The sequence below is a fragment of the Rhinolophus sinicus genome, linkage group LG03, assembly GCF_036562045.2.
Source record: "Rhinolophus sinicus isolate RSC01 linkage group LG03, ASM3656204v1, whole genome shotgun sequence".
In the NCBI taxonomy this organism is placed as follows: domain Eukaryota; kingdom Metazoa; phylum Chordata; class Mammalia; order Chiroptera; family Rhinolophidae; genus Rhinolophus; species Rhinolophus sinicus.
In genome coordinates, this window is record NC_133753.1 from 167,006,935 (window position 1) to 167,030,043 (window position 23,109).

The following is a 23,109-nucleotide window of genomic DNA, read 5'->3' on the forward strand; positions in this document are numbered from 1 at the left end:
GACACATAAGTAATTCTATTGCATTTAGAAAATTAACACGTTAAAGGCTAAGGTCCTAAGTATGTTTCAACCACTACTGCAGGGACGTGAAACTCTGTTAGTCGGTCTGAATTCTAGGAAGGGCAAACCGCACTTACACTGAAGACCTTGGCAGTCTCATCGTAGGCTTCGAGGGCAGGGCTGGTGCCAGGGTTTGCCAGGCTGATGTTCACACACAGGTCCAAGGCATTGACAACATCCGAGGGCTTCTAACTCATACACACATACACACAACACGCAGTTTATTAGGGCATGGCAGCTTCAAAACAAGAAAATGACCACAAAGGTGTTCACAGTTAAGAACACAGCCCATTCTCAATTATGTAGAATATCCTTGTTCTGAATTTTTAAGACCCTCGCTTCTTCCCTACTGTCCTAATTTTGCTCTTAGCCTGTCCACTACTAAGAAACTCAATGACATGGGTTCAGGAAATACTGGAAGCAGCAAATTCCCAGTTAAGCTCATTAGTAGTCTCATTATTTATACACCATTATAAATAGATGATATACCCAGTTTTAATGCTCCGAAGACCCTTATGTCAGCACCCGGCTCTTGGGTTGTTGGCTATGTCCTTTCAGTTCCTATTGCCAAGACTCCTTAGGGGTCCTGACCAAGTTTCCGGGAGGGAATACTAGGACCTTGATGGGAAGGTACTTGGGCTGGCTGCCAGGCAATGGACACGAGTCTCCCTTCTTTTGTCAGAACCTAACTTCGCTACAAAACCAGATAAAGGTGACGCCCACATGCAAAACCAGGTCCCCCAACTTCTGGCTCTAGCAGACTGAGAAGCTGCACTGCTCCTGCACAGAGAAGACGAGGCACATATCACTCAGCAGTCACTGAAGCTGACGCCACCCGGCTATAAGCACAACTCTTCCACTGTGTGTTTAGTATAGAATGGGAGGACGAGCAGCATTCCAGGAGTCATGGGCCACTTTGTTTTTGAAGCTTCCTGGCGAATGAAAAATGTAAAAATGCCAAAACGGGGTTGTACGTGTTATCTAGCAGGCCTCACAAACATCTTCCCAGGCCTTGTCAGGAAAGAACAATGCACAAATGAGGAACACTAAAAATTGAATTTGCCTTTTCCTGAGAAGTGATCTTTCGGTTATCACTTAGTTCATTCACAGGCAGGACTTACTATTGTCCTGAGCCCTTCTGGGGGGCCTGACTACTAGGATGGCTTCCCGACTCCACGGCAATGCTTCCTCAGTTGGCCAAAGGGTGGGCACATAGGATGGACTTCGGGATTGATATCAAATAGGGCGTGTTAACGGAAACATCTCTTAGCTGACCAAAATAACACACGCCGTCTAAAAACTTCACAAGTGCACATGAGAGTGAATAGGATCTACATACGAACAACGGCCTGGCTGTATTCAGGCCCCCACAATGGATTACACATTTAATTTGATTTACCACTTAGCTCAAGGATAGGAGAGAATGGAAATCAGCTTTTATTCCTTTAAATAATCTGTATAATTGGCCCTTAACGACAGAAAGAGTCCTGTCTTCACAAATAAGAAACCTTCAACTTGAACAATAAACAACTCAACTGATTTTAATTCATTTAAGCCTCCATTTAACTCTTATACTTAACATTTCTTGATATCTGGTCTCTGCACCGTCTATCTACATAAGAAATATCTGGGGGGTGCCTGCCCTTTAAACCTTCAAACCCTCAAATTTCTGGTGGTGGGGACCCAGACTATGCATTTTATAAAAGTTTCCTTGGCAATTCTTGCGCATCTTAAACTCTGAGAACCATATTCTAGAAGTTCTTAAACAGCTCTTTTAAAAATGGTTTCCTGAGTAAGTTATACTTTAAAATACCATTATGTGTTTTCTTAGGGAAATATTCATACAATTTACAAAATGAATTTCCTGTTGGAAGTTTTCTACTGAGAGCAATTTTCCTACTTGGGAGACTTTCAAAATCCATTTGAACTATAGTAATTATGGTATAAGATTAGAGCAAACAATTTTTATCTCATAACCTAACATCCTTCACTTATATTAATTTAAATCCAGTAGTGGAAAACACAATTGGAATTGTCCTTTTTAGTGGCTTAAAAATAAATAAATTTTTTCGATGATAGGAAAATGGCAAAATAAAATTTACTATCACCTAAAAGTTCTCTCTGTTAAACACTTAATAAAGCACTGTACCTTTGATTTCTTTAAGAATCTTATATATTTAGCCATTTTAGTTGTAATCCAAAATAAAAGTTAATGCTGCTAACTTATAATAAAATATGACTATATTAGCATAAAGGAAATATGCTTCCTGTTCATAGAACTAGAAAAGCATTTGATTAGAAGGACAAGCATATTCTAACTCCTAAGTTTCCATTTTAGATTTTCATCATTCATTAGCCTTTAAGAAGAAATGAGCGGAAAAGGGATGATCCTGAGGCCTCACCTGTATATGGATGATGAACTCAGAGCAACTCTGTGCTTGATTTACTATCATATTCTTCTGCAGGCACCTTTCATTATTTTCTTTAAATAACCCCCTGGAGGTTACTCTGGATGAATATAGGTCTGCATCAATTGTGATGTTATATATAATGGCTATGATAAAAATCATAAACAAATATTATTACAAAAAAAAATTTTTTAGGGCAAAAGCATCCCTGCTTTATTTTGTCTTATTGGAGAAAGTCTCTGACATCGAGAAAAGATAAAATGGTCTTTAAATTGATGGATTGTGAATCATGGGTAGCCCATGACATTTGTAATTCTAGCTCTGGTATGATGTATGTGACTGGATACAAAAAAATGTAATTTAAAGAAATGTGGCTTGAAGCAGTGGAAAGAAAAGTGAACTTGCCACTGGGAAATCTGAATGATGTTGGTCAAATTACTCCCTCAAACATCGTTTTCCAAACATCACCCATAACATGGTAATACAAAAGGAAAGGAACAGTTATTGAGTGCCTACAATTGAACACATTCTTCTATGTTACCTTTTACAAGTTCTACATTAAACCTGGAAAGTAGATATTATTACCCTAGTTTTCAGATAATAAACAAAATAAAAGAGGTAAAATAATTCACCTCAGTTCACACAGCTAGGGCATGGTCAGAAATAAAATTTGGGTAATTTTGAAATCAGACCCCATGTTTTTGCTGTTTCTATGCAGTTGGGAGGATAACTGTTATTTGAGGATTGGTTAAGCTATTCCAAGGGGACATGTGCAGTGCCTGGCATATTCTAGATGCTTACATGGAGAAAGGTGTGCAACATTGCAGTAATAAGTTCTTAATCAGACACACTTGGTTTGAATCCTAATTCTGTCATTTATGAACTGTACGACTTCATGCAATTTGTTAAACCTCTTTGGACCTCCGTTTTCTCATCTATAGAATTGAGGGAAATGGAAATGAAAAGCAAATGTGATAAAAACTGATGTCAGTACCCAATGTCCAAACGATCAGAATCTTCAACTACAGTCTGCTGACTGCATGTCCAAAACTGAGAGCGATCTGATACTATTCATAGCACCAACTGCATTATTTGGGGTTACTCTATCTTATTTTATTACCTTTCAATATTTTAAAGTTTGAATAGACTTCCGAAAACATTAATTCTACGTGTTACCTTTGAAATATCTGTTACTGGTATTGCATACTTTTTCTTGCTCATAGGAGTTTAACAATGATAGCTAAAATATAACAGAATCAAATAAACTAAAAATAAGTGGTAAAAACAATGTAGAGGAAAAATAATGATAGGGAGATGATCGTAGCTAGAACAAAGTTAGTACACATGATAATACTATGTCATTTTTTTCAAGCAGCTTGCTAAAAATGATAAATAGTCTCATAGGCAAAATACTAATTTTTATGTTGTTAATTTTTTTTTAAATTTATTTATTTTTTTAATTAGTTTCAGGTGCACAAGACAAAGCAAGACTTAGACGTTTATCATTTATATCCCTCACACTGTGTGAACTATGTTGTTAATTTTAAACTGGAATGAGCACCTAATGAAACAAATAATAAAGACCATATGCTTTATAATTTTACTTTTCAAAGTTGTGAAGATGGAATTCATGTCTTACATACTATGATTGCCAGCCAAGCAGTTAAGTAACAAACGATCATGACCGGCTGGTCTCTACGGACCTGAAGGCATCAAGGAAAAGGATTGAAAGAGAAAGGTGCCCGACAGCAGGACCCAGAGACCCTAGACAGTGGGTAGACGGGGAGGAAGTTCTCTGAAAGCAGAAATTCTCTTCCAAGTGTGTGGCAGCAGAAGGGAGTAAATACAGTCAAAAAGTGGAAGGAAGATACGTGAGACAAATCCATGCTACAGCATCAGGAGAGGTGACCAGCCAGCCATTTCAGCCAGCTAATGTATTTTCCAAATTAATCTTTCAGGCAGACTAGCCACTTAATATTTTTTCCCTTTATTGAGATATCATTGACATACAACATTGTTTATGTTTAAGGTATAAAGTATAATGATTTTATATATATATATACATATAATCTCAAAATGATTACCACAATAAGGTTAGGTAACACATCAGTCACCTCACAGTTACAACTGTTTTTGTTGTGAGAACTTCTTTTAAAATCTACTCTTGCAGCAACTTTCAAAATATGAAATAAACACAGTATTATCAACTATAGTCACCAAGCTGTACATTACATCTTGCCACTGAATGATTACACAGTTAATGGTTTTTGACTGAACGATCATGGCTCCTCAGATGGATGTGCTATAAGGCAGGTCTGTGAGATGGGCTAATCAGAATTGGGTCAGTGATTGAGCATCTGAAGGGAAAAAAGGCCAGATAGACAAGAAAAGTAGGAAAACATGGAAAGTGTGCCAAGATGTGAATCTAACTTCTGCTTTGTGTTCATAATCTATTTATTTCTTGGTATGAATTGTAACAAATAGCCTGCTTCTATATTTCTAGTCTTTAAGTTTGTATACCATTTAATGACATACATGCAGGAACTATAAGTTTCTGAAGTTTAGAATCAAAAGCTGATGCAGGGAGATTAGGACCCATGAAACAGCAGCAAATGAAAGAAGGTAGAGTTGAATCAAGTACTAAATCAACTGCTACATGTGGAGGGTGAGGACACAACTGGAGCAGGAGAAATGAAGGGGAGATGGAGTGCTTACAAAAGACTTGAGAGAGGACGCAGGACCTCACCCAAGCCCTGAAAGATGACCAAGCCCTGGACCAGGAGAGAGACGATGCCACTTCTTGTTGACATTTGCCCAGTTTTCCTCACTCTCACTTGCTGATACAACATGTCTCAGACTTTTACTCACTTCTCTGGATTATTTAGAAAATTGAAAACAGTGCACATAAATCATAAATTGTTTTATATTTTCTCATTATTTCATGCTTATTAATTCCTCAAGAATAGGAACAATATTTGGTACTTGTACTGAACACACGACTTAGATCATGGCAGAGCCAACATACAGAGCTCTCCTTTAATACAGGCTGTAGTCCAGCATAATCTATGTGCCCAAGGTTTTCAGTAAGAGACTTGTGGATAAGAGACACTTGAAGGCTAGAGTTGGGAGAGCCCTCGATTATGCCACAGAGATTACAACTTTCTGCAGAATAGCACCTTCTAGAGATGACAGAGGAAGATCTAAACAAACATTCCATACCTAATTAACCATTCTCAGGCACCTCAAATGTATGAGAATTTAAATGTCTGCAACTTAAGACCCTTGTTTGTTTTGGTCTACAAACTCCACATATAGGTTACATTCAGGACTAAAGCTCTATAAGCAAACCTGTCTCCATACAGATTATTTCAGGGCTACTCACCCACTTGATTGTTTTGCTTAGTAGGTCTAAACTTTGCACTGAAGCACAGTTTGAGGCTTATTTCAGCATTCTTGTTGAACAAAATGATTTTCTCTGGTGTGAATGAAGCATCTACAGATACATCAGCAATACTCTGTGACCTGAAAGACATAAATGGAAACAGAGTGACATACTGCTGAGTGCGCATATAACCTTTACATAGGGGACCCAGTGCCAGCATTATCCAGTTATTCTCTACTCTCCATCTAAGCACTTTAGCACTATTTCATATTTGAAAACTGTAAGATGGCAGGTAGAGATAATGTTCTTTTTGTGATTGTATTCGCATAATTCACACTTAATATTTTTTGTTTAATGAATGCACGCTTGAGCACAGGATGAGAATCAGTAACCTCTTTGCAGGTGAAGTACAAAGTCATGGTCTCTGTTGTGTTGCCATTCGAATGCAGTGATATTCACTCTTTTCATAAAGGTAGGGGAGAGAGTAGGTGGCAAGGTGGGGGTGGCAGGACTGAGGCGCGGCTGTGGGTGTTGTGAGGCGCTTGTTGCCTCAATGGCTGGCAATGAGTCACTGAAGTGTGGCTTAAGACGAGGACAGTGACAATTAGCCTGATGCCAGAATGTGGCTAAGGAATCCATCTCAGGCAGGGTGCTACAGACTTCTGACTCTAGTTTAGCCCTTTAGATATCTGAAGGGCTTTCCCATACACATGGCTCATTTGCTGCTACAATACTCCTGTGAAAGGGGGAGAACAAATATTATCTCCATTTTATTAATGAAACAGTCTGAGACACAAAGACATTTGGTAACTTGCCAGTTCGCTGAGTAATAGTTATTAGCAAGTGAGAGATTTGGAGCCCATGGTCTAATTTGTATACACCCTTAACTTCCTTACAAAAAAATCAAGTAGTAATGAATAATTAACCTGTTTTGAAAAGTACCACAAGAAGACAGAAAACATTTTCTTTTAATTTCAGGACTTGAGTCCATTGAAAAATTATTAAGATAGTTAATCATGAATCTATCAGGTCGCCTAATAAGCAGTCATAAAACATCTCATCACAAATGCAACACGTCCTCAAACTTACAGGATCTACAATGTCTAAGTGAATATTTTCTTTAAGTCAATCTCTTTGAGAAACTGAGCACCGATCCCAATAGAGGTAGAACTGATGTAAATTGTTTTGTAAACTTGTTTTTTAAAAACTAGTCTCAGGAAGTCACCAGAAAAACCAGTCTCAGCACCTTATAGGAATGTGACCACAAAATGGTCTTAACCTAGCTTGACTGAACCTTAATAAATTGATTTGATTTCATGTGTCTTAACTTTTTTGAAGAATCAAATCCACCTTTAAAGAAAAAAGTTTGGCCATTATTGACTATATTAAAGAGAGTGTTATAGCATAGTAGGGATATAGCCAACCAAGGAAAAAAGCTACCAAGATGGCTTCAGGGTGGTATTCACTGAAAGGTGGGATTTCTTATTGTTTAAAAATCAGTCATACAATTATGTTATCACACCTTGTATTTTTCTAATGGTAAGCTACTCTTAATTGATGTTAACTGATTTTATTCAATAAATATAGTTTCGTAATTTTTAAAGTCTTAAATATTATCCTTGAGTTGTATTTTTTCCACAGAGGGTTTCATTAAAATAATGCACTAAAAACAGTGCATTTCATCCTTTAAAAGCACAAGTGAGATACTTTAAATAGTATCATTAAACTTAAAAAGAAAACAGCATCGATATGTAGTGTTTTTCTATTCTTGATATATTTTACATTTAAAACACATTTTTCAACAGAAACAAATGAATGGCTGATCTATATTTTCTTGGGGACTCTTGATAAAATTCTCTCTTTCTGATTCTATTACCTCACCCATCCAATATATTTATTTTTGTCCTTGAATCATATGGTCCTTGAATCCCTTCTTGTTCCCCGCCACCCTCACCCCCTTGCTCGTCAACTCCTACTGAGGTCAATGAGAGGTCAGCTAAAGCTAAATAATGGCTTCTGGTTTATGACTAATAATTCTAAAAGATACCTTTTAACCACATGAGAAGTTGCACTTTACTTGTGTGGTCTGAGTGCTCAGTGTTTTTAGGGCATTCTCATGAGGCCTCCTTTCCGTGTGCTGAGGTAAGGCTATTTGGAGATAATATCTCAAAACTTCCTGGATACCATATAAGGACTTTGTCTTTTCAATGCACTTCTGCTCACCACGTAGAGCTGAGAAACTTAGTTCTAATGTTAGGCAAATATTTTTTTTCTCCCACCAAGGAAAACATATTCCTTCCCTTATGCAAACCATGCCATACAAGCATCCTAGAGTCTTATATAATGCGTGTGGCATTTCCACAATAACCAGCACAGCAACATGTTCTACTTAGCAGGTCAGTTTTCAGTTAGCTGATTTGTGTCTTTCTGGCTCTCACTGACTCACCAGAGCTGAATAACTTGTCCAAAGGCACCAATGGACACATCCGTGATGGAATCCCCATTTAAGTCTCCAAAGCCATCTAAGGATCTCCCGAAGTACTGGAGATGGCTCCTAAAGGCTCCATCGGATCCTAAGATTTTCTGAAAGAGCAAGTTTGACAAGAAATTATAGTGCACAATAACTGAAACAGAAAAAAGGCAGCTTCTATACGGTATTGTTAAATTCTCTACATAGCCATTTCCCAGGTAGCTTCATTCTTCATAAAATTCCACTGATATTTCAATCACATCTTATCTAATCTGTTTATCCTTCTTGCAGCCATATTTTCATCAAAGAAACAGCATTAATCTTAACATAAAATCACAAACCAGCACGAAGCAGTGAAAGATCAGTGAACCGGGAAGGAGTTGATGCAAATTCAGGTCCTGATTCCTCTCCTACCTCACTGGTCTTTACTCAAAAGTTGCCTTCTCAGCGAGGCCTTCTTGGTCACCTTTTCAAATACCTGACACCTCCCATTCCTGAAAATGTATTCCCTATTTTAGTTTTTAAAAAATTTCTTATCATGTATTACTATCTGGAACATTTTATTTTATTTATCATACTTTTCCTCTGTCTCTTACACAAGAATGTAAGATCCATGAAGAACAGAGTTCTGTCTGTCCTGTTCTTTACAGCATCCCCAATGAATATAACAGTCCTTGACACACAGTAGCAGCTCACTGAATATTTACTGATTGAGTGAACAAAGTTATAAAAGAAGAAGGATGGACTGGATGGTCCACGTGATAGTCTCTAGGTCCAACACGATGACACTCACATGTAAATACATCACCATGAAACTCATGGATTACCTGGGAATACTTTGTACGAATGATGCCCTTCTGACCATTGTAGATGTACACAGCTCCAGAGTTCTGATTTTCCAAAGGTGAACCAACTATCACATCATTAAAGCCATCCATGTTGATGTCTGAGAGAGCTGCAATTGCTGAACCAAACCGAGCATTTTCAACCCCCTTCGGGCCTTCAAGAAATTTGTGCCCATTCAAAATGCCCTTGCAAAAGGGATACAAAAATGGGGGATGATTAAAGCAAACTTTACAACTTTCATAATTAAAATTCAGAGCAAATGATGCCCAAACCAACTTGCAAATTGTTAAATATAGATAGGGTTGTAAACCTAGAATTCAAAATTTTCTAATTATGGTGAGAATTATAAATAAAAATTTTAGTAAGGCCATAGAGTGTCTGCTCATACACCAAGGTGAAATGAGGCAATTCTGTTTACTGTAGCTACACAACCTGTAGAAAAGTATCTATTCCTTTGTCTCTATTTTTCCTCAATATTAGTATTTTCACCTGTTTCTAAACCTTTTGATTTAAACATTTTTTTGGTGAAAATCTACTAATATCTTGAATAAAATTAAGGTAGAGACAAAATAAAATACAAAATCTTAATTTAGGCTTTTACTTAAAAATTACTGAACAGTGGCATAATTATAATGGTATAAGGAGTGAAAAATGAGATTGTTAATATCCCATTATAAGAAACACTAAATAGTTCTACCCAAAGAAATTTCCTTAAAAAGACACAATTGTTTTAGATTTTGAAGTTAAGAATGGAAATATTTCATGACTTCACAAGAAAGCAATGTTCCTCAACCATGAAACTGGGTGAGGTGTTGATTCTTTTTCCTCTATATAATCTTCTAGAAATCAATTTGTTACTAAGTTTGATAAAGTATTAGGAGATCTTCTTACTTTCAGCAATTAATGATAATTCAGAATAGTTGATAAGCAAGAAACATTTAAGAAATTGGGATTTGTTAAATTTTCAGACAAGTAGATATGCCCTTCCCTTATTGAATACTCAATTATACATTCTTTAAATGCTTTAGAATTGTTTTAATTGCTTCTGTTCAAGAAATTTTTACATTAATTTAAATAAATAAGGTAGGACAAAAATATCACAATAGTTAAACATAATATTTACTATATTAATATCAGCTTGTCATTTTCCATCCTTTCCCTTCTATAGTCATCTAATTTTCTATGTCACTATATTTATGTGCATGGATTTAGAGAGTTCAGTTTACAAGTTGGAAAAACTGTGTTTTCCATGTTAGAGTATGCTAAGTTTTATGTGCAAAGACTAGAAATTCCAAGAGTTGGATATATACCTAAATGTTACACAAAGCAATGGAATTTCCTGACAAACTAATGTAGAAAGCATCCAGGATTATATGGAGGTTTCCAAAGTGCCTGGTACAATTTGTCCTTTTCACTGTAAAATGTTAACAAGATAGTTTTGACCTGTTATTGTTATCCCTTGACAGCAAAGAATAATTGGATAAGAGACTTGGGAAATACACAAATGTGTGTATATGTGTGTGTGTATGTGTGTGTGTGTGTGTGTGTGTATGTGTGTTTATAAAATGATATGAATTTATAACAACTTATTTGAATAAGAGAACACATATTCAAAGACCTCTCATGGAAAATGGCACTATATATTAAGCTCTAGGTTATGCTTTTTAATGTGATTTTTAAAATTATAACTTAATGGTGAAATCCTCAAATTGATGAATATAAACCATACTATATATGAAAATTAGCATTATTAGTAAATTTTCTTTAATCTGCAAAAATGCAGGTTAGCTTTTCATTTGCCAATACTAAAGCAAATTAAACTAAGTCAGTGTAATAATTTTTTTTACCTTTGTGATAGTAAACAGGTAGACTCTTCCTTCCTCTTTCTTTAGGTCATTCATGTACATTGGGGCACCTACCAAGAGCACATCTGTAATGTTGTCTTTATCCACATCAACTGAACACAGCACACTACCAAAATAGGAGCCAATCTGGAGTAATAAAGCATATTAACTTTAGGATCCGTAGGGTTCATATGCTCCTACCGTTACACTGAACTTTTATTTATGCATTCAACAAACAAAAAGTGAGCGTTTACTACATACTTATAAAGTGCTAGGAACATAAAGACGGATAACATAGTCCCTTCTCGCAGCTTGTATCACCATCGAAGGCTCTTAAACCTTAGTGTGCATGAAAATCACCAAGAAAGTATCTTTAAAATACAGATTCCTAAGACCCATTTCCAGAGAGTCTGATGCAATGCCTAGGATGCTATCCAGAAAACAGTATTTTAAACAAACACTCCAGGTGTCTCTGATGCTGATGGGTTGAAGACAACACTTAAAAGAGAAACACTTAAAAGTTATATGGGGTGTATTATAGAGAAGGGGAAGGGGAAGAGGGAAGTGGAACAAATAATTGTGGGTCCATGGTAAAATATATTATTATAGAGGCAAGTACCAAATGCTGTGTTATTAGAGTACAAGGGAGTCAAGAAGAGTTAGAAAGATTAAGTATTATTTGAATTGCATCTTAAAAGATGACAGGGAGCTTTCTAGGTAAAGAGGAGTGGGAAAACATGAGTGATATACATGACCATGGCATGATCTGGGTCAGGACAGTAATTGCCAGATAGATAGGGACGCAAGGACTAGGTGGAGATAAAGTGAAATAAAGGAGGCTGGGAATCTGGGAATTTGAATGTTCGTCCCATTTAACTGATGTTCAACATATGCCTCTGTGAATACCTCTTAAGGATTTGACAATGAATAAGAAATGATTCCTTTTCAAAATAAAAGCACCCTTCTTTAACATATTAGAAGAAAGAAATGTATGTGACCATAGCTGGTTTTTGGTCAAGAAAGTCAAAGACTCAGGTCTTCTTACTCCTGGAAAATTCATGGAGACAATGGACTCAGACTTAATCCCAGAGAAGAGAAATCTGTAGATACTCAAGGAAGAAAAATTCCTCTTAGTTGTTGGAGATCCATGATGCTCCTTTCAAATATGTGCCAAGCCCATGTGTCAAAACTGCTTAGTAAGGAAATAGGAATCTATCAGCTGCCCTTAGCTCTAGTGGACCATGACTAGGAGTCATGATACCTTCTGACTACGAAACGGTCACACGTGAGAAAAAAATGGCAAAGAAGAGAGTTGCTTTACTTTCAGAGAGGTCAAAGCAATAGGACAGATTGACAGGCCCAGATGCAGTAGCTCAGCTATCCTGCTCCCTTCTTCTCATTGTCTCGCCTCCAAATCCTTGGCTCCTAGTAGGCGCTTGCCTACAAAGCCATGGTTAGGTGTCTGTCATCATGACTAAATAACGCCCATGCATCATTAATCTGGGGAATCAAAAATATGGAGTGGGAAGTAGCCAAACAATACAGGCTTTGAGGCCACCGGGGAATGGGTTTTAATGGCAGTTCAACCCCATGAAAACCAAGTGACCTTAGAAAGGTAGTTACTCTGTCAGTAACCTGTCAAAAGGAGATGGTAGTTCTCAGTATTTTTGTAAAGATTTAAGGAATATTAAAGTAAAGGCAAATTACAGAGCCAACCACAGGTTAGGCAGTCAATTAATGGTAGTTTTCATTTCTACCAGCTTCCCACTCCCCACCTGCCCTGGTTGTCCCTAAAATTAATTTTACCTGCTAAAAATGGACTTTACCTGGTCACCTCTGCGAGCCTGAATAACTGTGACATTGCCGTTCTTGTTGACACTATACAGCACTATCTGGCCAGTATAATTTGCCCGAGGAGCGCCAGCAACAAAGTGGATGCTTTTTCCAGTAGAAATTGCAGCCACAGAATAACCTAGAAAGAAGGAGTTACAGAGTAGGTACCACTGAATATCTCAGCCAGATAGGCCTGCAGAGTTAGTAGAGATGATTGCGGTCCTTTCTTGTTAGGTGTGAGGCACAGTTCCTGGTGTCCTGAGCATCTCATCACGGGCACGTCTTCCTTTTTCTAAGGTGAACTGCTTCTGCCTTTTGACTGTCCTGCGTAGGTGGACATCTATGTATAAAGGTAGACCCTAGAACCCTAGATTCTGGGTTGTTCCCATCAGCCACTCATGAACCTGGCATTCAACAAATATTTGTTTAATGAATAGTTAAATGAATTCAAAAGGCAATATTGCACAGTGGAAAGAACATAGTCATTAGAGTCAGACAGTTCCAGGTTCAAATTCTGGATTTACCACTTACTAAGTTGTTCACATTTTTAGGCAAGTCATTAACCTCATTGGCTTTCAAAGGTACAATGGGGATACTAATACTTCACTCAAAGAGTTGTTGGGAGGGTTTAAATGTTTACATCGATAGAATAGCCCATCCTATAGTAGTACTCAAAATCGGTAATTGCTTTTTGTAGGAACAAAAATACAAAGAACTCTAAATTAATATAAGACTACTACTAACTGTACTGGCTTTTAGGAACTATTTCCACTTTGGAGAAACACAATTATGTCCCAGGAATAACAACTGCTTGAACAGCCAGAAGAGATTAGTGAGAATAATATAGCATTTCATTAACTGGTTATGGGTGAAGGCCTGATTGGCAATGAGGCAACACAAATATGTGTCACAAATATAATAAATAGATGACAGTTTAAGGGATGTTTTGAACTGGTTCTGAGGTTCAACCAGGAGCTGGTTTAAAGGAGGAACTTAAATGTACTGAGCCAAAGGTTGCCATGCCTTACCTAAAAATGAACTGTGATTTCTATCTTGCAGAGTTTGGTCAAAGGCTTGTTTAGGAAAGATCAAATGTCCATGAGATGTCTGCTGAACAACAGTTCCACTCCAGTCGTAAGCTCCTACTGCACCCAGCATCAGAATATCCTAAGATAATTAAAAAATGAAGATCATTAAAAACAAACCACCTTAAAATCACAAAAATGCAGGGTAAGCAAACCATTGAAATAAATCACCTTGATTTAAGGAAAACAAAACTGAGCATGATGAAGTAAAATGATACAAATGTATATTGATATATCTCAGAACTGTTTTAATCTATTTGTGCCGGACAAGGCTTCCTGAGGGCTGTGCTACCTCAAGCTTTATTTAGTACCACACATTGTATAGATAAATCTTTGTAATAAGCTGTAGTCACGAGGAGCACATAGCCATCTTCAAATTTTCATTCAAAGGCACATATTTGCAAATGCTGAAGAGCTGTGAGCCTTTAGAAAGAAGTCAGAAAGGAGCCTCCAGTCACAGATTCCTAAGAAAAGTCTGGAATGAGGCAGGCTTGAGAAATAGGAAGTGCCGCTGACAGAGGAAGGAAGAGGTCCGGTGGCGCTGCTATCCCACCCATGTCAGACCCATTCTAATTTCAACTTTCTTCTTCATTCTTCTTGACTCTTCCTCAAATGTTCCTCTTTCAACTCTGTCCTATCCCAATTATTTCAAAACAGCACAGCTACCAAAGGCACTTGTAGTTGTGACATTCAATCTAATGTAAAGAAAACAGCCAAAGGTCAGCACTGGTTAGGGGGGAGGGCCAAGAAGATGACTGACTCTGGACTGACTCAGAGCCCAATCCGAATATTCAAAGCTATAAACCCTCGTAAAAGGCCGGGTTGGTCAGGATGGGATTTATTATTTTAAAATTTTTGATCGTAGATATTGGGAAACATGAATGATACGATTTTGGATTGAAAAGTATAAGCCATTAAAAAATAGCAAATAGGGAAATGGTATGTTTCATTTTGAGAATAACAGACCACGAAACTATGTGAATAATTGTCATAAATCTAGGACTCTGAATCTGGGGAGCAGCAAGGGGTTCAGAAAGTGTACGAAAACCTCAGGAAACTGTGTGCAAAATTCTCTGTGTGTAGATATTTTATTTTACTTTATTTTATTTTATTTTGAGGGAAAGACCTGTAACTTTTATGAACATCTCTAACAACTGGTGATCCAGAAAAAGTCAGCACCTTTAATTCTAGAGAGAAAACAAGCTGTGTCTGGTCCTTTGTTATGCTGCTCAAATCCTCTGAGTTCATATTTGTCCCTGAATATTTCTTAATGTCACCCAGCTCTTTGCCTTTTTACTACTCCGCTCATATCTTGAGTAGAGTTAGAATCAGAGGCCAGGGAGATGGATGCTTCTGAGAAAGAAGAGTGGACTTTGGCTGAGCTAAGAAAACGTCCCATCTCACAGCTTTCCTCATTCCTTCCTTTTTCAACTATTTTGTGTCTCTGCTCTTAGCAAGGAGATATTATGGCAACTCAGAATTCAACAATGACAGTGATGACAAGAGTCTGCGTTTTTACAAACTTTTCCAGTTATTAATTGATTCAAGGGAAATGCCTACAATAATACCTTGAATTAACACAGTGCCTGTTCCCTGGAGCGCTCAAAGGCTTTCTCGTATATTATCTTTTTGTTTTTTTTCCCATACAAAATCCCTGTGAAATGGGGAAGGGAAGGCATTATTAACTTTTGTTTTTTGGATTGCAAATCAGCAGCACGAAGAAACTAAGTGATTATGACTAGGAATCAGAACTGTTGATCACTAGATGGCTGTTTTTCCCATTTTATGTATAAGGCCACCATGCCCAGAATCATTAAGCCATGGCAGGAAGTTATGTGATATACACACATTTTGAGGGGTGTAATCTGCGCTGAATCCCACTTGTGACATTTCCATCTGGAACTTATCTCCTCCTTGAACAGTACCTGGAAATAGCAGTTTCAAAAATTATATCATTGTCATCAATTTTAAATCAAATTTTCAAACACACGCACACACGTGCCTACACACACAAACACACACTGTTCTAGTGTTTACTCAAAAATACAGAGCTGGTAAATTCTGAGAGTAAGAAACCACTAACAAAGTACTCTGCAGATATGGAAACACACAATATTTCCAAGGTATTGTTTGAAGTTGGAACTGTGGATGAAAAAGGAGCCACACACGAAACCTGACATGCTCAGGGGAAGCCTGCATGGCAGGCCCTACAAACTCAGAGACCACGAGTAACCACACAGGATGGTCTGAATATAAAAATTCCTAACTCAAAGCAGGTCATGGGGGTAGTCATGTCCCAGGCCTGCAGCTTCCTTGATAAAGGTCAAGCTTTACCTTAAATGAGCCTATTATCTTTTGGTATCTAAGATAACATACCTTTGAAATGTTAGAGTAATCTCCTTTTCCAGACCACTGAGGGCACACCCACTGAACCAGAGCAGGAGACCACAGTCCCCTTATTGTTATCTGTTCCCTAATACCATCTCTTTGTGCTGTAAATGTTAATTATTAATGATACTGTACCCACCAATGTAAAACAGGTATGTGTCTCTCTGTTTCACTTTTTATCCAATCCCAGAGATTTCCCAGCTTTGCCTTCTCCCACCCTCTTATTCTATCACCAATGGATTTCACACAACCCTCCTTACGACTCCTCCTTTGATTCTAATTGAAAAAATAACCTGCAAAACTACCATTCTCTGGAGAATTTTCTCAATCCATTGAGATTTTTGCCTCCCAGCAATTGTCAGTTTGGCTCAAATAAACAAAACAAATCTCCATAGGTTTGGATGTTTCTTACATCAACAGCATTTATCTTGATTATGTATTAATATATTTATTGATATATTTATGCAGTTCCTGATATCAAAGAACACTCAATATGTGGGATGACGTAAGATGAAAACTGAGGTGATGGACTTTAAAAAACAAATTATCATTACTAGCTAAGAAACTATGTGAATTTTTACCTTTTAAATATTGGTACTAATAAATGCACATATGTCTCAGATGCAATGGGAATAGTTCAGCAATTGATCTGTAGTGAAGGCTGTGCTAAACATATTTGGGTTAGGCTTCAGGAACCAGGATTCAAGATTGAGTAGGAATTTTACCAACTGGGAATTTTGTCCTCTCTCAACATAAATGCTTGCCTCTGACACTAGAACCATAAGACTCAATTAGTGTTCATTTTCCATACAGTGTGGTCAAAATACATAAGTCTCACTAATCTTTGCAAAAACAAAGCTAAATTCCTGGACTGCCACTCTAATATAGAGAAGACAAACTGTATCACACCACATGGTAACTTATTCAGAAGGTGTAATAACTTATGCAAGATGAGTTAAGATGATTTTTAATAAAGTAGAGCAGTGTTCCCCGAAAATCCATACTAGCAGATAATACATGAAATCATTTCCAGTTAGCTTTTAGACTGCATTACAATTGTTCATATTCATGCCACCACAACCAACCAAAATTATTACAATAGGTAGCCAAATAATTCTTTATTTTCTCAGGGCACATTAGACTTTGAGGATGATTTAAAGAACTTAGAAGCACCACAGGATGTTTAAGAACTAACATAACTTTTTGGATAGAAATTTCCAGTGGATAATCAGGAGATGAAGATATGACTGAGCAATGAATACTTAATTTATGCAATCCCCTTGGACCCAATTTCAGAAGCAGTTCATGATGCATATAGTAGGTGCTCAATAAAATATGCTCTTTATTGCTGAAAGTTATTTAGGTTAACCATCAGGATCCAGGATTTGGGTCATGTGGGATTTTGTACTCAGTATGTTTCAGTCCTCCATATAATGAGTAGATCTTCCAAGGCCATATAAGTAAATTACTGTAGAACTGGTAAATATAATGTTTCCTCAAAATCTGAACTACTAAAAATCTTCATTGTATTTTTCTAATTTTAAAGTATACATGTTTTTGTAAACAAATTCAAGAATTTCAGAAATTATATAACACAGTATAAAAAAAGGAAAACTTTTTATGATTATAGAACTACTAGTGCAAAAAGGTAAAACTATTTACGATTATAAGAGATATTACTAAATTGCCCCTCAAAATGTTATACAATTTATAATCTTATCAACAATGTATGAGCTTTTTTGCTTCTCCTTAATCTCTCCAAGATTAGACATTATTTGCTATCTTTTAGGTACCAAGTAAAGTTGATTTATTTTTTTAAATAATTACTGAAATTGAGGATATTTTCTTATGTTTATTGGTCATTGGTATTTTATCTTTTATAAAATACTTATTCATGTTCTTTGCCTATTTTTCTAACTGATTTATAAGAGTTCTTTTCATACAAGGCATACAAGTTAACATTAATAGAGAAAATAGGTGGTAATAAAATCAAGAATTCTTGAAAACAGTTTTGGAAAGAAGAAATTCTTTTACCTTCAATGCTGAAAATTTGTTCTCCTATTGTCCCAGCCTTTTCTAGTAGAGCTGCTTCATCAGACACATTGAAAAAGTATCTTTCTGTTGGAATACTGGCAATTGCTTTAATTTCTTTGATTAAATTTTTAGTATCAAGGGCGTTTCTGTTTAAGTACCCAAGAACCTTGAAAAGAGAGGGGAAAAAGGTCATTACTGCTATATTCCAATTATCTAATTAGCACTTTCTGGGCTATTTCTGAACACAGTAGGTCCTCTGGAGGATTAAATCCACATCCCCTTACTTGATGGTACTGAAAATCAGCAAGAAGCAGGGATAGAGTAAAAAATTTTTTTAATATAAAGCTTTGAGAGCCAACAAGAAAGGCAGTCTTAGGAAGTGATGATATAAAGAAACATTTACCCATCAACTGAGAGACAATTAAAAAGAAAATCCACTTACTGCTATGCCAAACCTCAGTATATTGTCATTGTTACATTGATCGATCACGGTTTTCAACATTGAACCATCATGTGATTCACCATCGGTTACAACCACCATTACTTTGGTAGCACCTGGTCGTCCACCAACAGATGCTGCATAAGCGAAATCTCTGTGGTAGATAAAATTAAAGATTCACTATCAAAAGATGAAGTTAATATGTGGACCTCTGATGAGAAATATAAATATGAAACTGATTTCTTTAAGCATAACCTATAGTGACTTAGACATTCTCTCCATGTCAGTTCTGTAGACATATTTAAGTACATTCTACTTATAGTTTGTAGAGAAACATAAAAATATAAGTCTTGCTTGGCAGTAAAAATAATTTCCATGGGTTCCATGGTGTGTGTATGTATTACTTGTATGTACATATTTATATCAGGAATCCTTAGACTTATGGATTACCTTTGATAAGAAACTTAAATCCACTAATACTATTTTTTCAGTTTTATTTTTATTATTAGTTTCAGGTGTACAAAACAACATAATGATTAGACATCTATTCCCCTCACAAAGTGATAAACCCCTCCCCATCTACTATCCCTCTAACATTATATATAATGGTTACTATACCATTTACTATATTCCCTGTGCTGTACTTTACATCTTGTGATGTAAACATATATATATATATTTAAAACTATAGTTGACATTCAGTACTATTCTATATCAGCTTCAGGTGTACAGTGCAGTGGTCAGACATCTACACAATCTATGAAGTAATCCCCCCGTAAGTCCAGTATCTATCTGGCACCCTACATAATCTATGCAACATTATTGATTATATTCCCCATCCTGTAAGTAAATCATAAATAAATACATTCATTAATACTAATCAATAGCTCAACGATATTCATTCCTGTTATAAATTTTACTCATTGAATTTGCATCATTTACTTTTTCAACACATTTTTTTTAATGTAATAAATGCACATGTTAAAAAAAAAATCAAAGCATTTGGAAACATATAAAACAAAAATTTGATACCAAGCCCCTATTCCAAAGGTACTCATTATTATCATTTTATGTTTCCTTCTAGAAAATGTTTTATGTAGGTGTATATCTTTACAAGAATGGAAGCATATTCTATATAGTTGCTTTTCATTTTGATAGAGATCTTTCCATACCAACACGTATGATGCCTTTGTGTTTTTTTTAACAATAGTATAATATGGCATTGTTTGGAGGCATCATAACTTATTTAACAAATTCCCCATTATTGGGTATTTAGGCCACTTTGAATTTTATAAGTAATTAATGTCCTTGTGTATATATCTTGGCATACATTTTCAAATGCATATGTATGATAAAATAACTGGAACAAAGGATATATATATATTTCTAGTTTTGATAGATAATGTCAAATTGACCTTCAAAAACTTCAAGGAATTTATATTACCATCAGTGTACAACAATACATTTCACCACTTCCTTTCCTTAACAGTGACGATTATTAAACTTTTTAATTCGGGGCATTCTGAGAAGTCACAAATAATATATATCTACAGTTTTAATATGCATTTTTTCATTATGAAGGGATAATGAGCACTTTATATGTTTATTAGCCATTTGAATTTCTTTTTCTATGAACTCGATACTTCTTTATCTTTGCCCATTTTTCTTTGTTATTTATCATTTTCTTAATGATTAGTAACATCTTTTGTCAATAAAGAAAATTATCCAGGCATATATACTGTAAATAATTTCAACTCATTAATCATCTTTTGAATTTTAGTGATATTACTTCTGTACAGAATTTTATATTTTGATATAATCAAACCCATTAACTTTTTCTGTGGGTCTTTTATATTTGACATGGTGTTTTAAAAGGACATCTTATCTTTTAGCCTTTTTCTTTTTAATCACCCAAGTTCTGTCATAGTCCTTCAAGACATATAGGGAGAGTCACCAGTTTATAGAAACACTAACTAAAATATACCCACAGAGAAAAGAAGGTGCAAATACAAGGAAATTCAGAAACAGAAATGACAGGATGTGGTGACTGATCAGATGCAAAACCTAAGGAGGCACAGAAAGAATACAGAAAGCCATCAAGTTTTTAGTCTCAATGGCTGGTGGAATAGGCAGTAGCATGAATCGAAATAACAAAGTCATGAGGAGGGGTAGGGAAAAGAATAAGGCCAGTTTAGGATGTATTGAATTTGAAAAGTGAGTCAACACTCAGTATCACCTGGGTCCCTGTGTGAATTTTGGGAGTGTTCAGAGCTGACATAGCAATGGGGTAATTGACACAGGACTGACACTGATACTGTGAAAATGGGTACAATGCCTAAGAGAAAAGGGCTATAATTAAAAGAGGGCTCTGTTTAGTGAAAGAAAAATAGGAAAAGGAGCCCGTGAAGAGGCAAAATTGTTGACAAAAATTGGAAGGGATTCTAGAAGTTTGTGGTGTCATGGCAACAGGAGCAGGAATAGCAGTGTGTGCTCATCATCACCGAATGTTCAAGAGACGCTAAAGAGGTGAGGCTTGAGGAGGACCACTGCGTTGCTGGGTGATTAAGGGGCCACGTTTACCTGGTGGCAGAGCCATGTGTTTCAAGAGGTGGAGGGAGGGAGTATAGACACTTCTTTCAAGTAATTAATGGAACGAAGGAATAAGAAGAAGGAAGGGATGAACAACACGATGAAAAAGGCAGGAAGTAGGTTTAAGGGAAGGTGTGCTGATTGTTGTCATATTTTTTTAATCTTCATTTAAAAAAAAAAATTTTTATTAGTCTCAGGTGTATGAAACAATGTAATAGTTAGACATTTATCATTTGTATCCCTCACAAAGTGATAACCCCCTTCCCCCAATAGGAGAGTGTTTAGCATTTTTGTAAAGGCATCTGATTCGAGCAGAGTGAAGGACAAGGTCAAAAAGAGAGAAACTGAGCTAAGAATTAGGAGAGTGCTATATAGTTGTAAAATCCACATTGCTCCAGATTGTAATGAGTATTATAAACCCATTCAATTGGATTCAGACTCCTAGGTCATTAACATTTAAGATTCTATGGCCATTCTTAATTAGCATGAAGTGCTCCATTAGCTCAAGTTGTTTGTAGCCATGATAAATATTAACAAATACTTCCAGATTGCTGTTTCCTACTGTTTTAACCTAAGGTCTTTTAAGTTCATTTATGTCATATAAAATCTTAAAAACTCATGCAATATTTCGTGAAAAAACTAGAAATCAAAGATTTTTAAATTACGTGTCCTACTGCCTTCTCAAAGTGTTTAAGTTACAGAATGTTTAAACTTTTCTTTATTATTTCTGATTTAAGTGTGGATACCAGGTATATTATTTTTCTTTGTCTTTTCTTTTTGTTATTTATAAGAACTTCTATTTTATCAAAATATTGGCCTGTTAGCTTCATAACTTACCTTGCGTACTGAATTGCTTTGAATGTATTTGTGAGGTCCCCACCATGTTGGCGTGTCAGGGATGTTGCTCTAATCATTTCAGCTTTTGTTTTATAAGTGTTCAGATTAAACACAACTCTTGGATTATTGGCGTACTGAATTAATCCCACCTGCAAGAGCAGAAGTTTATTAGAGTTGCCATTAAGTTATAAATCATCTTTATTTAACCAATAGAATGAAAATCAAAAGTGCATCTAGACTCTGACTTAAGGGAATCAATTTGGACTTTGTTCATAAGAAGTTATTTTTCTTCCAATGGAATGACTTTGTTAGAGGCTGTAAATGTACAGTAGCAGTACTTATTAATAAGCAAGATGAAGTACTATTGTGTATAATTTGGTTCTCAAGTGTTATAGCTGTAAATTTTTAAGCATTGTCCTATACTATTTTAATATGGATAAGTATTAGAATAAAGTTCATAAGAGGAAGATTAAAATGATATAATTTTCTAAATTAACAATGGATATAAACATGCAAAGAATTATAAGAAGTCATAGATTAAAGATTACATCTCATCAATTGAGGATAATTATAAAATAAACAAACAATTAGCGTTAACTACAAGAAAAAACAATGCAGTCAATTTGGATGTATTTATTGTGCTGCATTTCCTCTAACCACAGGAGGAAAGATGCTCTATATGCATGTGGGGCAAGAGTTTCTGGCCTTCTGAGAAAATGCCATTCTAGAGAATGATTTGAGAGAACTGAGAAACAGAACAACTTCTGAACAAGATATTCAGGCACATAATCCTAATCCTTCATATCAAGATGGTCAAACACTTCTGTTAATGACTTTGTCCTCAGCATTGATCACTTTCTATGCCTAGGATTTGGGGCTTCCAGAGCAGGAAGT

At 36.0% G+C, this 23,109-nt stretch overlaps 1 protein-coding gene across 1 annotated transcript in view; it reads right to left on the bottom strand.

The window, feature by feature from the left end:
- Positions 1-23,109, bottom strand: part of ITGA2 (integrin subunit alpha 2) — a 91,391-nt gene that overhangs the window by 22,242 nt on the left and 46,040 nt on the right. Inside the window, exons 7-18 of the mRNA XM_019736238.2 lie at positions 22,216-22,364; positions 18,793-18,943; positions 18,351-18,516; positions 15,777-15,853; positions 13,872-14,010; positions 12,837-12,982; positions 11,014-11,157; positions 9,148-9,351; positions 8,297-8,433; positions 5,851-5,990; positions 2,463-2,614; positions 138-248 (exon numbers count right to left, since the gene is read on the bottom strand). Of these exons, the coding sequence (XP_019591797.2) occupies positions 138-248; positions 2,463-2,614; positions 5,851-5,990; positions 8,297-8,433; positions 9,148-9,351; positions 11,014-11,157; positions 12,837-12,982; positions 13,872-14,010; positions 15,777-15,853; positions 18,351-18,516; positions 18,793-18,943; positions 22,216-22,364 (1,716 nt within the window). The remainder of the gene's footprint in view (positions 1-137; positions 249-2,462; positions 2,615-5,850; positions 5,991-8,296; positions 8,434-9,147; positions 9,352-11,013; positions 11,158-12,836; positions 12,983-13,871; positions 14,011-15,776; positions 15,854-18,350; positions 18,517-18,792; positions 18,944-22,215; positions 22,365-23,109) is intronic.